Source organism: Coregonus clupeaformis, chromosome 28 (assembly GCF_020615455.1).
Source record: "Coregonus clupeaformis isolate EN_2021a chromosome 28, ASM2061545v1, whole genome shotgun sequence".
Taxonomy (NCBI): Eukaryota; Metazoa; Chordata; class Actinopteri; order Salmoniformes; family Salmonidae; genus Coregonus; species Coregonus clupeaformis.
Genome location: NC_059219.1, coordinates 19,359,936 through 19,376,390, shown reverse-complemented (window position 1 = coordinate 19,376,390; position 16,455 = coordinate 19,359,936). Strand labels below are relative to the sequence as shown.

The following is a 16,455-nucleotide window of genomic DNA, read 5'->3' as shown; positions in this document are numbered from 1 at the left end:
CTCTCTCTCTCTCTCTCTCTCTCTCTCTCTCTCTCTCTCCTCTCTCTCTCTCTCTCTCTCTCTCTCTCTCTCTCCCTCTCTCTCTCTCTCTCTCTCTCTCTCTCTCTCCCTCTCTCTCTCTCTCCCTCTCTCTCTCTCTCTCTAAGCTTCTTTTACTCCATTGTTTGTTAACAATGTAATTGTAAAAACAAAGAGGCCTATTTTATAGCATCAAATCATGGTTACAACTATCATTTTGATATCATGGATGGTTAGTCCTTCCATCCATAGCTCTGTCTATGAATTTGAGAGTGATTCGGCCACATGTCTCCAGCCACATGTCTCAGAAACAAAAAAGTGGTGGGGTGACCGCTTTGTTGTTGTTTGAATCTGGTGAAATAGACAGTCAAGCCATGGTTATGTGATGATCCGAAAAACCTACCGGGAGAATGGTAGTGCCCAACAGCCTATTGCTCTGATTCCTAGACATGTACAATCGATCAAGCCGGGTTGCACTCACCCTAGCCCCAAAGACCTTCACCCATGTATACTGTCTTGTGTTGGGATGTCTAGTTCTCCAAACATCCACTAGGTCAAACTGATTAATAATGTCCCTTAACACCCCCACTGAACCAGAATGAGGCTCCTCCCATTTCTGTCTTTCGTAAAATCCATCGTACAGTTCCAGTCCCCGCCGACCACCAGCGTCTCCTCAGGCGATATCTGTGAGAGTTCCTGTCTAAGACACCCAAATAGAAGCCCCTCTCTCTCCCCTGTGTTAGGCGCATACATATTTATAAAGACAAAACCCCTGTTGTTAATTTCTGCTTTTACTACAAGCAGTCTACCCCTACACACCTCTTTTGAGGAGCACATTTTTACAGACAGACCCGGTACAAAAAGGACTGCCACCCCTGCACTAACATTTGTCCCATGGCTCAGCACACTTGCCCCTTTCCACCAGAGCTCCCAATCAACTTCATTCACCACATCGCTATGAGTCTCCTGCAGAAACAACACCTGTACTTTTTTTTGTTTTACATATTCATCCAACACACTCCTCTTTCCCGCATCTCTGGCGCCATTAATATATCTCTGGCGCCTACCCAAAGAGTCTCCATAAGAAGTGGGAGATAAGCCAGCAGAGAAAGAGACCAATAGCAAAGCTCAAAAAGCCCCAGTGCCAGAAAGGCTCATTCAGGAACCTTGACAGTTCCCTCACCGTGTACTTTGACCCCTCTGACTGACTGGCTTGTCAGCTCTGGACCCATTGAGGAGGAGTCTGAAAATAAATCCTCCTCATCGTCTTCCTCCTCAGACTCACCTTCCTCCTCCTCGTCTCCATCTCCCAACCTGACCACCTGCCCTTCCTCTCTAGTCGGCGCCTCCCCCCCAGCACCAGGCAAAGGTTCCTTGGTGCCTTTCACCACACCAGCCTCTGCCCTCCCACCTCCTTTCTTCTCCCCCTTTTTCCTCTTCCACTTGACACCCTCCTCCACCCCCCCTAGTCGCTTACCCTTCCCCACTATACCCTCCTCATCCACTAGCATAACCTGACTAAGCCCAGCCTCATCTACACCACCATCCATGACATGACTAGACCCAGGCTCATCTGCACCACCACCTATAGCATGACTAGACCCAGCCTCATCTACCCCACCCTCCATAACCTGACTAAGCCCAGCCTCATCTACACCACCATCCATGACATGACTAGACCCCGTCTCATCTACCCCACCCTCCATAACACGACTAGACCCAGCCTCATCTACACCACCCTCCATAACATGACTAGACCCAGGCTCATCTACACCACCATCCATGACATGACTAGACCCAGGCTCATCTGCACCACCACCTATAGCATGACTAGACCCAGCCTCATCTACCCCACCCTCCATAACACGACTAGACCCAGCCTCATCTACACCACCCTCCATAACATGACTAGACCCAGGCTCATCTACACCACCCTCCATAACATGACTAGACCCAGGCTCATCTACACCACCCTCCATAACATGACTAGACCCAGGCTCATCTGTACCACCATCTATAGCATGACTAGACCCAGTCTCATCTACCCCACCCTCCATAACATGACTAGACCCAGCCTCATCTACACCACCATCCATAACATGACTAAACCCAGCCTTACCTACACCACCACCTATAACATGACTAGGCCCAGCCTCATCTAACCCACCATCTATAGCATGACTAGACCCAGCCTTAACTATACCATCTGTAGCATGACTAGGCCCAGCCTTAACTACACTACCATCTGTCGCATGACTAGGCCCAGCCTCTGCTGCCTGTGTCTCATGGCCCCCTGCACGTTGACCTCGATTTCCCCCACTGGTGCTTGAACCCTCACCTTGTCTACGGCCTTTATGTGGGCACGCAAAGCTCTTATGCCCCAAATCCCCACACTCAAAGCAACGTAGACTATCTGTGCTGGCAAAACCTGCGTAGAGCCCCTCCCCATGCCTCACTTTAAAATGCACATTTAACTGTTGCTCATTGTTATTCAGAAACATGAACACTTGCCTCCGGAACGAAACAACATGCTTAACGGCATCTGACTGAAAACCTGCCGACAGTACACGAAAACCACTAGCAAACTTACCAAAACGACTCAACTCCTTCCTGATTTGATCATCCGTAATAAACAGAGGCAAATTTGGAACTACCACCCTAGTCGAAGGGGTAGAAAGAGGAGAAATTGGCACCAACACACCCCTTACAAATACACCACTAGAAATTAGCCTACCCACCAAATGTTCTCTTTTCATAAACAACCACAGCTTTGTTCATTCTGGATGCGGAATGTATAAATTCAGCTCCTTCCTGTTCGCTGACCGCGAGCAAAACCTCCTCCACCTTAATTCCATTCTCGGGAACACACCTGAATCCATGCCGTAACGACAGCGTCTCCTCCGCACTAGGCTGCGAAGCCATCGCTCACACCTCACCGTTCAAAACCCCAGGAAATTAAACCTTTGTCCTCTTCCTCCCTAACTTTGAAAATAAAAACAGTGGGTACCACTAAAACAAACAGTGCATTAACCCTCCACCATATAAAAAAGAGAAATTGAAAGGAAAAACCAAGGAAAGAAACAAGAAATAAGTTAGGACAAGCCCTCCATACCAAACACTCAAACTCCAAAAAACTCCCAGCATGCACTGAGAGAGAGAGAGAGGAGAGGAGAGGAGAGGAGAGGGAGAGAGAGAGAGAAAGAGAGAGAAAGAGGGGGAGGAAGAGAGAGAGAGAGGGAGGAAGAGAAAGAGAAGAGAGGGTGGAGAGAGAGAGAGAGAGAGAGGAGAGAGGAGGAGAGAGAGAGAGAGAGAGAGAGAGAGAGAGGAGAAAGAGAGAGAGAGGAGAGAGAGAGAGAGGAGAGAGAGGAGAGAGAAAGAGAGAGGAGAGAGAAAGAGAGAGGAGAGAGAGAGAGAGGAGAGAGAAGAGAGAAAGAGAGAGAGAGAGAGAGAGAGAGAGAGAGAGAGAGAGAGAGAGAGAGAGAGAGAGGGAGAGAGAGAGAAGAGAGAAGAGAGAAGAGAGAGAAGAGAGAGAGAGAGAGAGAGAGAGAGAGAGAGAGAGAGAGAGAGAGAGAGCAAAAAGAGAGAAAGAGAGAAGAGAGAGAGGCGAGAGAGAGAGGGAGAAAGAGAGATAGAAGAGAGAAAAGAGAGAAGAGAGAAAGAGAAAGAAGAGAGAGAGTGTAATGTTTACTGTTAATATTTATTGTTTATTTCACTTTTGTTTACTATCTACTTCCTTGCTTTGGCAATGTTAACATACGTTTCCCATGCCAATAAAGCCCTTAAATTGAAATTTAATTGAAAGAGATAAGAGAGAGAGAGAAAGAGCGAAAGAGAGAGAGAAAAAAAAAGGAAGGGCACTGAAAAATGATTTATTTCTCCCCGTTGACTTGAAGCTTTCCCCCACCCATTCCATATTTCTTTTCTGCAGCTCTTCTGGGGCCAGTGGCCATTTCTCCTCATGATGGAAACAAACTACAGGGGAAACGGAGAGCCGAGTCAGTCATGGAGAAGACATCGGCTGCCTCCCAAACGGAACCCTTTTACCTATACAGTGCACTACTTTTGACCAGAGCCCTATGAGCCCTATGGGCCTGGTCAAAGTAGTGCACCAAATAGGGAATAGGGTGCCGTTTGGGAGGCAGTTAAAGAGTGGGGACAGGAGAGAATGCTGGAACTGTGCTGTGACATAATGTGAGCTGCTCAGGGGACAATGGGTTTACACGTGGAAGTGGTGAAGTTCTGTGGAGCGCTAGAAACTAAAGAGCCAGGAACTCTGTAGCTAGTTCATAGAACATCCACGTTAACATAGTTGGATTTCCACAGGTGTTATAGGTTAGCAAGGCTACTCTCTCTCTATCTCTGCCTTGGCAGTGGCACAACAACCCTGCTCCAACCACACACACACACACTGTACACAACTACACGCACACACTGTACACAACTACACGCACACACTGTACACAACTACACGCACACACTGTACACAACTACACGCACACACTGTACACAACTACACGCACACACTGTACACAACTACACGCACACACAGACACTCCTGAGGTCTGTCCCACAGCTGCCTGTCAGGATGAGCTGCCTATGAATAATTCCCAAACACACTGGCAGGCAGCTGGGAATCCCAAAATAGTGGCTTGGTGACTTGGCCCAGACCAGACAGACAGGGGATTACAGCAGGGACCAGGGTAAGCCAGCCTGGGCCCCGACCAACATCAGCCACAATCACAACAATTCATTAGGACTCAGGTCCTTACCTCCACAGATCCACACACACACACACTAGGGCTGCCACGGTAATTGTATAATCGTGTAACAGACTATTATGGATGAACAACTTGATATTGAAGTGGACAAACTTTACCCTAAAGCAGCTGAGTAAAAGCTAGCCTGGTTTACATCTAACAGCAGAGAGGAGGCTAAACTAGCCAGTTTAATCATTTAACAAAAATGGAACAAACAGCTGACTGAAGACCAGACGGCCAGGATTTCAATGAGTCTGTTTCCGCGGTAACAATGACTCTTTACAACGTGATTCAACTTTGTTGCTCCTTGTTTCAGCAAAGTGTAGTCGCAAATAAGTTATTTTTTGCTTTCTAACGATTATAAAACAGTAACCGCAGTCATTTGGCTGACAAATAACCGTCATCCAAAATTCCATGGCTGTCACAGACCTAATACACACACACATTGATAAGGAGGAAAGGACTACAAAAGTAAGAAAGGGAGTTGAAGAAATAGCCACCACACACACACACACACACACACACACACAGACGAGTGAAGGAAGAGCTTCTATGGCTCTCATCCGTGAGTGGTAGACAGAGATGTCAACCATTTCAGGATCAGCATCCGATTGGAGTGTTTTCTGTCAGTCCAAATGAGGGAGAACTACTCTCGGACAAACTGAGAGACAGACAGACGGAGACAGACAGACAGACACCTTTCTCTCCCCCCACCAGTGTTCTGAGTCAGGTGTAACAGGGTCCAGTGATAGGGGTGCATGCAGTGAGTCTATCTCCCCCACAGCGTGACAGACAGAGGGGACAGACAGAACAGAGAAAAAGACTCTCCATTTCCACCCAGTTCCGGCTCATTCCACATCCACACACACACATTCTCTCTCACTCTCTCTCTCTCTCTCTGAAAGGTGAGAAAATGACTGGCCTTGAGCGCTTCTCTCAAGGGCTACGGCTTCATGGCAGCACTGGCAGGTTATATGAGCTTTCCTATGGAGACTAATCAATGTGGCCCCACTTTGGAAATGTCAGCCTGCCAGGAACCTTGTGTGAGACTCAGACAGAGACTCGGAGGATTTACATAGAAATCACGGTCCATAGGGTCAAAAGCAGTGCACTATATAGGGAATAGGATGCCATTAAAAGAAGGGGAATTCAGGTCATTCTAAAATACTTCTGTTCTGGGGAACAAGCTGTGTCCCCCATTTTTGGGTTGTGCTGATGGGGGAATATTTAGCATCTTTAGACAGAATTAATTCATGTAGGTAAGAGTATTGGCCTAAGGAATATTAACCACACACACACATAAAGGACATTCCAGATGATCAATGGGACTTTAGGTGTCATTTCGGACGCAGACTTTTTTGGTTTTAACATAAAGGAAAGAGACAGTAAATGACTCAAATCTGTCTGACATAACACCACCTCTCTGGTTCAGATCTCTACTGACTGTCTGACATAACACCACCTCTCTGGTTCAGATCTCTACTGACTGTCTGACATAACACCACCTCTCTGGTTCAGATCTCTACTGACTGTCTGACATAACACCACCTCTCTGGTTCAGATCTCTACTGACTGTCTGACATAACACCACCTCTCTGGTTCAGATCTCTACTGACTGTCTGACATAACACCACCTCTCTGGTTCAGATCTCTACTGACTGTCTGACATAACACCACCTCTCTGGTTCAGATCTCTACTGACTGTCTGACATAACACCACCTCTCTGGTTCAGATCTCTACTGACTGTCTGACATAACATCACCTCTCTGGTTCAGATCTCTACTGACTGTCTGACATAACACCACCTCTCTGGTTCAGATCTCTACTGACTGTCTGACATAACACCACCTCTCTGGTTCAGATCTCTACTGACTGTCTGACATAACACCACCTCTCTGGTTCAGATCTCTACTGACTGTCTGACATAACACCACCTCTCTGGTTCAGATCTCTACTGACTGTCTGACATAACACCACCTCTCTGGTTCAGATCTCTACTGACTGTCTGACATAACACCACCTCTCTGGTTCAGATCTCTACTGACTGTCTGACATAACACCACCTCTCTGGTTCAGATCTCTACTGACTGTCTGACATAACACCACCTCTCTGGTTCAGATCTCTACTGACTGTCTGACATAACACCACCTCTCTGGTTCAGATCTCTACTGACTGTCTGACATAACACCACCTCTCTGGTTCAGATCTCTACTGACTGTCTGACATAACACCAGCTCTCTGGTTCAGATCTCTACTGACTGTCTGACATAACACCACCTCTCTCGGTTCAGATCTCTACTGACTGTCTGACATAACATCACCTCTCTGGTTCAGATCTCTACTGACTGTCTGACATAACACCACCTCTGGTTCAGATCTCTACTGACTGTCTGACATAACACCACCTCTGGTTCAGATCTCTACTGACTGTCTGACATAACACCACCTCTCTGGTTCAGATCTCTACTGACTGTCTGACATAACACCACCTCTCTGGTTCAGATCTCTACTGACTGTCTGACATAACACCACCTCTCTGGTTCAGATCTCTACTGACTGTCTGACATAACACCACCTCTCTGGTTCAGATCTCTACTGACTGTCTGACATAACACCACCTCTCTGGTTCAGATCTCTACTGACTGTCTGACATAACACCACCTCTCTGGTTCAGATCTCTACTGACTGTCTGACATAACACCACCTCTCTGGTTCAGATCTCTACTGACTGTCTGACATAACACCACCTCTCTGGTTCAGATCTCTACTGACTGTCTGACATAACACCACCTCTCTGGTTCAGATCTCTACTGACTGTCTGACATAACACCACCTCTCTGGTTCAGATCTCTACTGACTGTCTGACATAACACCACCTCTCTGGTTCAGATCTCTACTGACTGTCTGACATAACACCACCTCTCTGGTTCAGATCTCTACTGACTGTCTGACATAACCACCTCTCTGGTTCAGATCTCTACTGACTGTCTGACATAACACCACCTCTCTGGTTCAGATCTCTACTGACTGTCTGACATAACACCACCTCTGGTTCAGATCTCTACTGACTGTCTGACATAACACCACCTCTCTGGTTCAGATCTCTACTGACTGTCTGACATAACATCACCTCTCTGGTTCAGATCTCTACTGACTGTCTGACATAACACCACCTCTCTGGTTCAGATCTCTACTGACTGTCTGACATAACACCACCTCTCTGGTTCAGATCTCTACTGACTGTCTGACATAACACCACCTCTCTGGTTCAGATCTCTACTGACTGTCTGACATAACACCACCTCTCTGGTTCAGATCTCTACTGACTGTCTGACATAACACCACCTCTCTGGTTCAGAAGGGGTTTCAAGAAGAGAATACTGACTCGGATCAACCTGTGTCAAGGTGACTGTGCTGACCGAGCGGATTCCACTTAAGGGCAGAAGCACCTCCCTACTTTCATCTGACTGACAGAGAGAGAAAATATGGTATGGCTACCAGAGAATGAGAGAGAGAGAATGAGAGAGAGAGAGAGAGAGAGAGAGAGAGAGAGAGAGAGAGAGAGAGAGAGAGAGAGAGAGAGAGAGAGAGAGAGAGAGAGAGAGAGAGAGAGAGAGAGAGAGAGAGAGAGAGAGAGAGAGAGAGAGAGAGAGAGAGAGAGAGAGAGAGAGAGAGAGAGAGAGAGAGAGAGAGAGAGAGAATGAGAGAGAGAGAGAGAGAGAGAGAGAGAGAGAGAGAGAGAGAGAGAGAGAGAGAGAGAGAGAGAGAGAGAGAGAGAGAGAGAGAGAGAGAGAGATACGGAGGGAGATGGAGGGAGACAGAGATACAGAGGGAGAAAGAGGGAGACAGAGGGAGACAGAGGGAGACAGAGGGAGACAGAGGGAGACAGAGATACAGAGGGAGACAGAGGGAGACAGAGGGAGAAAGAGGGAGACAGAGATACAGAGGGAGAAAGAGGGAGACAGAGATACAGAGGGATACAGAGGGAGACAGAGGGAGGAAGAGGGAGACAGAGGGAGACAGAGGGAGACAGAGGGAGACAGAGATACAGAGAGAGACAGAGCACAGAGGGAGACAGAGATACAGAGGGAGACAGAGATACAGAGGGATACAGAGATACAGAGGGAGAGAGAGATACAGAGGGAGACAGAGATACAGAGGGAGACAGAGGGAGAGAGAGGGAGGGAGGCAGTGGGATACAGAGGGAGAGATAGGGAGACAGAGATACAGAGGGAGACAGAGGGAGACAGAGATACAGAGGAGAGAGAGGGAGACAGAGATACAGAGGGAGACAGAGGGAGACAGAGGGAGACAGAGATACAGAGGGAGACAGAGGGAGAGAGAGGGAGACTGAGATACAGAGGGAGACAGAGGGAGAGAGAGGGAGACTGAGATACAGAGGGAGACAGAGGGAGGCAGAGGGAGACAGAGGGATACAGAGGGAGGCAGAGGGAGAGAGAGGGATACAGAGGGAAGCAGAGGGATACAGAGGGATACAAAGGGAGACAGAGGGAGACAGAGGGAGACAGAGGGATACAAAGGGAGACAGAGGGAGACAGAGGGATACAAAGGGAGACAGAGGGAGACAGAGGTACAGAGAGAAATAACAGAGAGCTGGAACTGATAGAGCCACATAAAGCTTTCTGTAGCATGGGTCCACCAGGGCATGCAGCTAGCCTGAGCTAACTTCAGAGAGGCAGTATGTCTGTCTGTGTACCAGTCCTGGTGTAATATCTGATCTGACTAGACATGCTAAACCTACAGTAGCCCCCGCTCTCTCCCACACAGCTTGCCATGCATGCAGTACGAGATTGCATATCACACACACACACACACACACACTGTCTCTCCATCTCTCACACACACACACATCCCACAGATGCACTTACAGACACATCACCTATACACACACACAAATACACACACATGCAGACACACACAGTCATGTGTGGAGCGCCATACCCATTTACCAAAAGCAGCGGAGCATCCTCATTCAGACAGACAGGCTAGCGCTGACAAATAGAGGACCTACCTCATGCAGCTGGCGCAGCGGAAAGCGGTCTCCTCACGGCAACACCACAGCCAGCCTGAGGGAGAAGAGAATTCAGGGAGAGAGAGAGAAATGATGACGTCACAATGCTTTTCTCCCCTCCCCTTGTAATACAGCCCGGTGGAGCATACGTTTCAGTCCAGCACAGACAGAGTGTGTGCCCGAGTCGTGTGTGTGTGTGCGAGTGAGATTGCACGCGTGTTTCTACGTGTGTGTGTGGGTTCCACAGTTTTTAATCTCTTCCGTGCCAGTGGGCTCAGTGAGGCATGTCCTTTGGCCGGCCTCCAGAACCCATTCCTTAATCCCGTTGGACGGGGTTTATTAGTCGCTGGGCCAATTAACATGTCCGTCTGGGGGTCACACTGGACCACAGGGACATACTGGTCTTGGGAGGAGAGGGAGAGGGAGAGGGAGAGGGAGAGGGAGAGGGAGAGGGAGAGGGAGAGGGAGAGGGAGAGGAGAGGGAGAGGGAGAGGAGAGGGAGAGGGAGAGGGAGAGGGAGAGGGAGAGGGAGAGGGAGAGGGAGAGGGAGAAGGAGAGGAGAGAGAGAGAGGAGAGGAGAGGAGAGGAGAGGGAGAGGGAGAGGGAGAGGGAGAGGGAGAGGGAGAGGGAGAGGGAGAGGGAGAGGAAGAACAGTGTACTATGATACTTGTGTAGGCTACATTGTGAAAGGAAAGAGATTTAGACTATGCTATATTTAACATCAGACGGTGTACAGAATGACATAAGGTGACAGGGCTCAGGGCCCCAAACCACAGAGGGTTAATCTGATGGAGCAGATATTTTGTAGGTGAAGTTGCCCCTAGACCAGGGTTTCCCAACTGGTGCCTTTATTTGGCCCCCAAAATGTTAGGACCAAAAAAATATGAAAATAAAAAACATATCTATTTGGGGGAATTTACATTGTTGGACATAAAATACTAAATATACCAGGAAATCAGCTCCAAGTGATTTTAATTTAGGAAATATGTTCCCAAGTATCCATTCCAAATGGCACCCTAATCTCTATCTGCACCATTTGGGGCACACTCCTCCCCATTCCACAATCTGCTGGCTGGGCTAATTGTATTACACACTTCCATAGAGCTGCCAGGTGGCAGCTGCAGATGGACACAGACTGGGGACCTGGAGCTGAAGCAGCATGTCTATAGGAAATACAGGCTACATACTGTAATCATATCCTATTGTATCGTGTTGTGTTGCATTGTGTGTTTGTGTAAGGGTGTGTGTGTTCACAGTATGTAAGTTCATTTAGGCTATAGCATTTTGACATAAAGAAATGGAGTGGATCGAACCAAAACAACAGGTTCTCTACCAGATGCTCAGCAGGCTCTGCTCACAATTACTGGCCTGAGGCCAAACCACACAACCAACAACATTAGACACTTTATGGAACACAAAGCCTTCACTATTTCATCCTGGAATATCCAAGGCCTGAGGTCATCTGCCTTTGGCCTAAAGAGCAGGAATCTGGACTTCACCAAAGAAATCGGAAATACAGACATTGTCATCCTACAAGAAACATGGTATAGAGGAGACGGACCCACTGGTTGCCCTCTAGGTTACAGAGAGCTGGTAGTCCCATCCACCAAACTACCAGGTGTGAAACAGGGAAGGGACTCAGGGGGTATGCTAATTTGGTATAGAGCAGACCTAACTCACTCTATTAAATTAATCAAAACAGGAACATTTTACATTTGGTTAGAAATTCAAAAGGAAATTATCTCAACTGAGAAAAATGTCCTCCTGTGTGCTACCTATATCCCCCCACTAGAATCCCCATACTTTAATGAAGACAGTTTCTCCATCCTGGAGGGGGAAATCAATCATTTCCAGACCCAGGGACATGTACTAGTCTGTGGCGACCTAAATGCCAGAACTGGACAAGAACCTGACACCCTCAGCACACAGGGGGACAAACACCTACCTGGAGGTGACAGCATTCCCTCCCCCATATGCCCCCTAGGCACAACTACGACAACATAACCAACAAAAATGGGTCACGACTCCTGCAGCTCTGTCGCACACTGGGTATGTACATAGTCAATGGTAGGCTTCGAGGGGACTCCTATGGAAGGTACACCTATAGCTCATCTCTTGGCAGTAGTACTGTAGACTACTTTATCACTGACCTCAACCCAGAGTCTCTCAGAGCGTTCACAGTCAGCCCACTGACACCCCTATCAGACCACAGCAAAATCACAGTCTACTTGAACAGAGCAATACTCAATCATGAGGCATCAAAGCGAAAAGAACTGAATAATATTAAGAAATGCTATAGATGGAAGGAAAGTAGTGTTGAAACCTACCAAAAAACAATTAGGAAACAACAAATTCAATCCATTCTAGACAACTTCCTGGACAAAACGTTCCACTGTAATAGTGAAACTTGGCAGTGGAAAACCTAAACAGTATATTTGACCTCTCAGCTTCCCTATCAAATCTAAACATCTCTAACAGAAAACCAAAGAGTGATAAATGGTTTGATGAAGAATGCAAAAACCTAAGAAAGAAATTGAGAAACCTATCCAACCAAAAACATAGGAGACCCAGAAAACCTGAGCCTACGCCTTCACTATGGTGAATCACTAAAACAATACAGAAATACACTACGGAAAAAGAAGGAACAGCATGTCAGAAATCAGCTCAATGTAATTGAAGAATCCATAGACTCTAACCACTTCTGGGAAAATTGGAAAACACTAAACAAACAACAACACGAAGAGCTATCTATCCAAAACGGAGATGTATGGGTAAACCACTTCTCCAATCTTTTTGGCCCTATAACAGAGAACAAACAGCAAAAAAATATACATGATCAAATGCAAATCTTAGAATCAACTATTAAAGACTACCAGAACCCACTGGATTCTCCAATTACATTGAATGAACTACAGGACAAAATACAAACCCTCCAACCCAAAAAGTCCTGTGGTGTTGATGGTATCCTCAATGAAATGATAAAATATACAGACCACAAATTTCAATTAGCTATACTTAAACTCTTTAACATCATCCTTAGCTCTGGCATCTTCCCCAATATCTGGAACCAAGGACTGATCACCCCAATCCACAAAAGTGGAGACAAATTTGACCCCAATAACTACCGTGGGATATGCGTCAACAGCAACCTTGGGAAAATCCTCTGCATTATCATTAACAGCAGACTAGTTCATTTCCTCAGTGAAAACAATGTACTGAGCAAATGTCAAATTGGCTTTTTACCAAATTACCGTACGACAGACCACGTATTCACCCTGCACACCCTAATTGACAAACAAACAAACCAAAACAAAAGGCAAAAGTCTTCTCATGCTTTGTTGATTTCAAAAAAGCCTTTGACTCAATTTGGCATGAGGGTCTGCTATACAAATTGATGGAAAGTGGAGTTGGGGGAAAAACATACGACATTATAAAATCCATGTACACAAACAACAAGTGTGCGGTTAAAATTGGCAAAAAACACACACATTTCTTTCCACAGGGCCGTGGGGTGAGACAGGGATGCAGTTTAAGCCCCACCCTCTTCAACATATATATCAACGAATTGGCGAGGGCACTAGAACAGTCTGCAGCACCCGGCCTCACCCTACTAGAATCTGAAGTCAAATGTCTTCTGTTTGCTGACGATCTGGAGCTTCCGTCACCAACCAAGGAGGGCCTACAGCAGCACCTAGATCTTCTGCACAGATTCTGTCAGACCTGGGCCCTGACAGTAAATCTCAGTAAGACAAAAATAATGGTGTTCCAAAAAAGGTCCAGTTGCCAGGACCACAAATACAAATTCCATCTAGACACCGTTGCCCTAGAGCACACAAAAAACTATACATACCTCGGCCTAAACATCAGCGCCACAGGTAACTTCCACAAAGCTGTGAACGATCTGAGAGACAAGGCAAGAAGGGCCTTCTATGCCATCAAAAGGAACATAAAATTTGACATACCAATTAGGATCTGGCTAAAAATACTTGAATCAGTTATAGAACCCATTGCCAAGAATTCACAAAATGGGACAAACACCAAATTGAGACTCTGCATGCAGAATTCTGCAAAAACATCCTCCGTGTACAACGTAAAACACCAAATAATGCATGCAGAGCAGAATTAGGCCAATACCCGCTAATTATCAAAATCCAGAAAAGAGCCGTTAAATTCTATAACCACTTAAAAGGAAGCGATTCCCAAACCTTCCATAACAAAGCCATCACCTACAGAGAGATGAACTTGGAGAAGAGTCCCCTAAGTAAGCTTGTCCTGGGGCTCTGTTCACAAACACAAACAGACCCCACACAGCCCCAGGACAACAACAACAACAACCCAACTAGACCCAACCAAATCATAAGAAAACAAAAAGAGAATTACTTGACACGTTGGAAAGAACAAACAAAAAAACAGAGCAAACTAGAATGCTATTTGGCCCTAAACAGAGAGTACACAGTGGCAGAATACCTGACCACTGTGACTGACCCAAACTTAAGGAAAGCTTTGACTATGTACAGACTCAGTGAGCATAGCCTTGCTATTGAGAAAGGCCGCCGTAGGCAGACCTGGCTCTCAAGAGAAGACAGGCTATGTGCACACTGCCCACAAAATGAGGTGGAAACTGAGCTGCACTTCCCTAACCTCCTGCCAAATGTATGACCATATTAGAGACACATATTTCCCTCAGATTACAGCGATCCACAAAGAATTCGAAAAACAAACCCAATTTTGATAAACTCCCTTATCTACTGGGTGAAAAACCACAGTGTGCCATCACAGCTGCAAGATTTGTGACCTGTTGCCACAAGAAAAGGGCAACCAGTGAAGAACAAACACCATTGTAAATACAACCCATATTTATGTCTATTTATTTTCCCATTTGTACTTTAACTATTTGCACATTGTTACAACACTGTATATATACACATAATATGACATTTGAAATGTCTTTATTCTTTTGAAACTTCTGAGTGTAATGTTTACTGTTAATATTTATTGTTTATTTCACTTTTGTTTACTATCTACTTCACTTGCTTTGGCAATGTTAACACACGTTTCCCATGCCAATAAAGCCCTTAAATTGAATTGAAATTGAATTGAGAAAGAGAGAGAGAGCAGGGGAGAGAGAGAGAGAGAGAGAGAGAGAGAGAGAGAGAGAGCAGGGGGAGAGAGAGAGAGCAGGGGGAAGAGAGAGCAGGGGGAGAGAGCAGGGGAGAGAGAGAGAGCAGGGGGAGAGAGAGAGAGCAGGGGGAGAGAGCAGGGGAGAGAGAGAGAGAGCAGGGGAGAGAGAGAGCAGGGGAGAGAGAGAGCAGGGGGAGAGAGAGAGAGAGAGAGAGAGAGAGAGAGAGAGAGAGAGAGAGAGAGAGAGCAGGGGGAGAGAGAGAGCAGGGGGAGAGAGCAGGGGGAGAGAGAGAGAGAGAGCAGGGGAGAGAGAGCAGGGAGAGAGAGAGAGAGGGGGGAGAGAGAGAGCAGGGAGAAGGGGGAGAGAGAGCAGGGGAGAGAGAGAGAGAAGGGGGAGAGAGAGAAGGGGGAGAGAGAGAGCAGGGGGAGAGAGAGCAGGGGAGAGAGAGAGAGAGCAGGGGGAGAGAGAGAGCAGGGGGAGAGAGAGAGCAGGGGAGAGAGAGAGAGAGAGAGAGAGAGAGAGAGAGAGAGGCAGGGGGAGAGAGAGAGAGAGCAGGGGAGAGAGAGCAGGGGAGAGAGAGAGAGAGCAGGGGGAGAGAGAGAGAGAGAGAAGGGGGAGAGAGAGCAGGGGGAGAGAGAGAGAGAAGGGGGAGAGAGAGAGCAGGGAGAGAGAGAGAGGGGGAGAGAGAGCAGGAGAGAGAGAGAGAGAGAGGGGGGGAGAGAGAGAGCAGGAGAGAGAGAGAGCAGGGGGAGAGAGAGAGAGAGAGAGAGAGCAGGGGGAGAGAGGGAGAGAAGGGGGAGAGAGAGAGAGAGAGGGGGAGAGAGAGAGCAGGGGGAGAGAGAGAGAGCAGGGGGAGAGAGAGAGCAGGGGGAGAGAGAGAGAGCAGGGGGAGAGAGAGAGCAGGGGACCTCCCTGTAAGACCGGCTACCTAGAACTCTCCTCTCACCAGCTCAGTCTCCTTTTCTCTTTCTCAGACAAATGATGTCCTCATGCTGGTGAGGCTGATGGGTGCTACTGTAGCTAGCAGGAGTAGGAGCAGAGTTGGGTCAGAATCCCGTGGTTAGCCTGGCAAGCAGGGGTGACTTGGGCGTGACAGAAACAATACAGCGCGGTCGGGCGGGTGACATAAGAGTTCTGGGGTACGTCACAGCGTCACTCTCACTATGTTCCAGGGACGGTCCGGGGCTTAGCCCTAGACGGATTAGCCTAACAGGGGGTTACGGAATGGGCAACGTTCAGAACCGTTCCAATGGAGACGCCCCAATGCCCAGGGACGCTTTCCATGAGGCAACTCTAACTGTTGGGGGACCAAGCGGGGTCGTTTTCAGCATTGTTGTTGGTTGGTATCAAAGTGCACTCAATCACCGCCCCAAGGCTAAAAGGGAGTGGTGGTGGCGCTGGGCATGTTTTAGAACTCATTTGTTTTTCAGGCTTTTCACACTGTGTCGAACAATGGGAGGAACAATGTGTTTCGCAAGAGCAGACCCAACAGATGAAGAGGGGGTAACTGTAATGAAGCCACAG

The 16,455-nt window shown here is 47.4% G+C and overlaps 2 protein-coding genes across 3 annotated transcripts in view; one reads left to right on the top strand and one right to left on the bottom strand.

Annotated features, from left to right (window-relative positions):
- LOC121543362 (oxysterol-binding protein-related protein 8) overlaps positions 1–16,455 on the bottom strand; it is a 158,607-nt gene that overhangs the window by 129,592 nt on the left and 12,560 nt on the right. For both annotated transcript variants that reach the window (XM_045208688.1, XM_045208689.1), the window contains exon 2: positions 9,810–9,864. The gene's annotated coding sequence lies outside the window, so the exon portion shown is untranslated. The remainder of the gene's footprint in view (positions 1–9,809; positions 9,865–16,455) is intronic.
- On the top strand, positions 8,348–16,121 carry LOC123482083 (octapeptide-repeat protein T2-like; the record flags this gene model as incomplete). The annotated part of the gene is made up of 6 exons (XM_045208346.1): positions 8,348–8,649; positions 10,302–10,462; positions 15,090–15,193; positions 15,418–15,597; positions 15,906–15,926; positions 16,104–16,121. Coding segments are annotated over 6 exons (786 nt in total), but the record flags the coding sequence as incomplete, so codon positions are not given.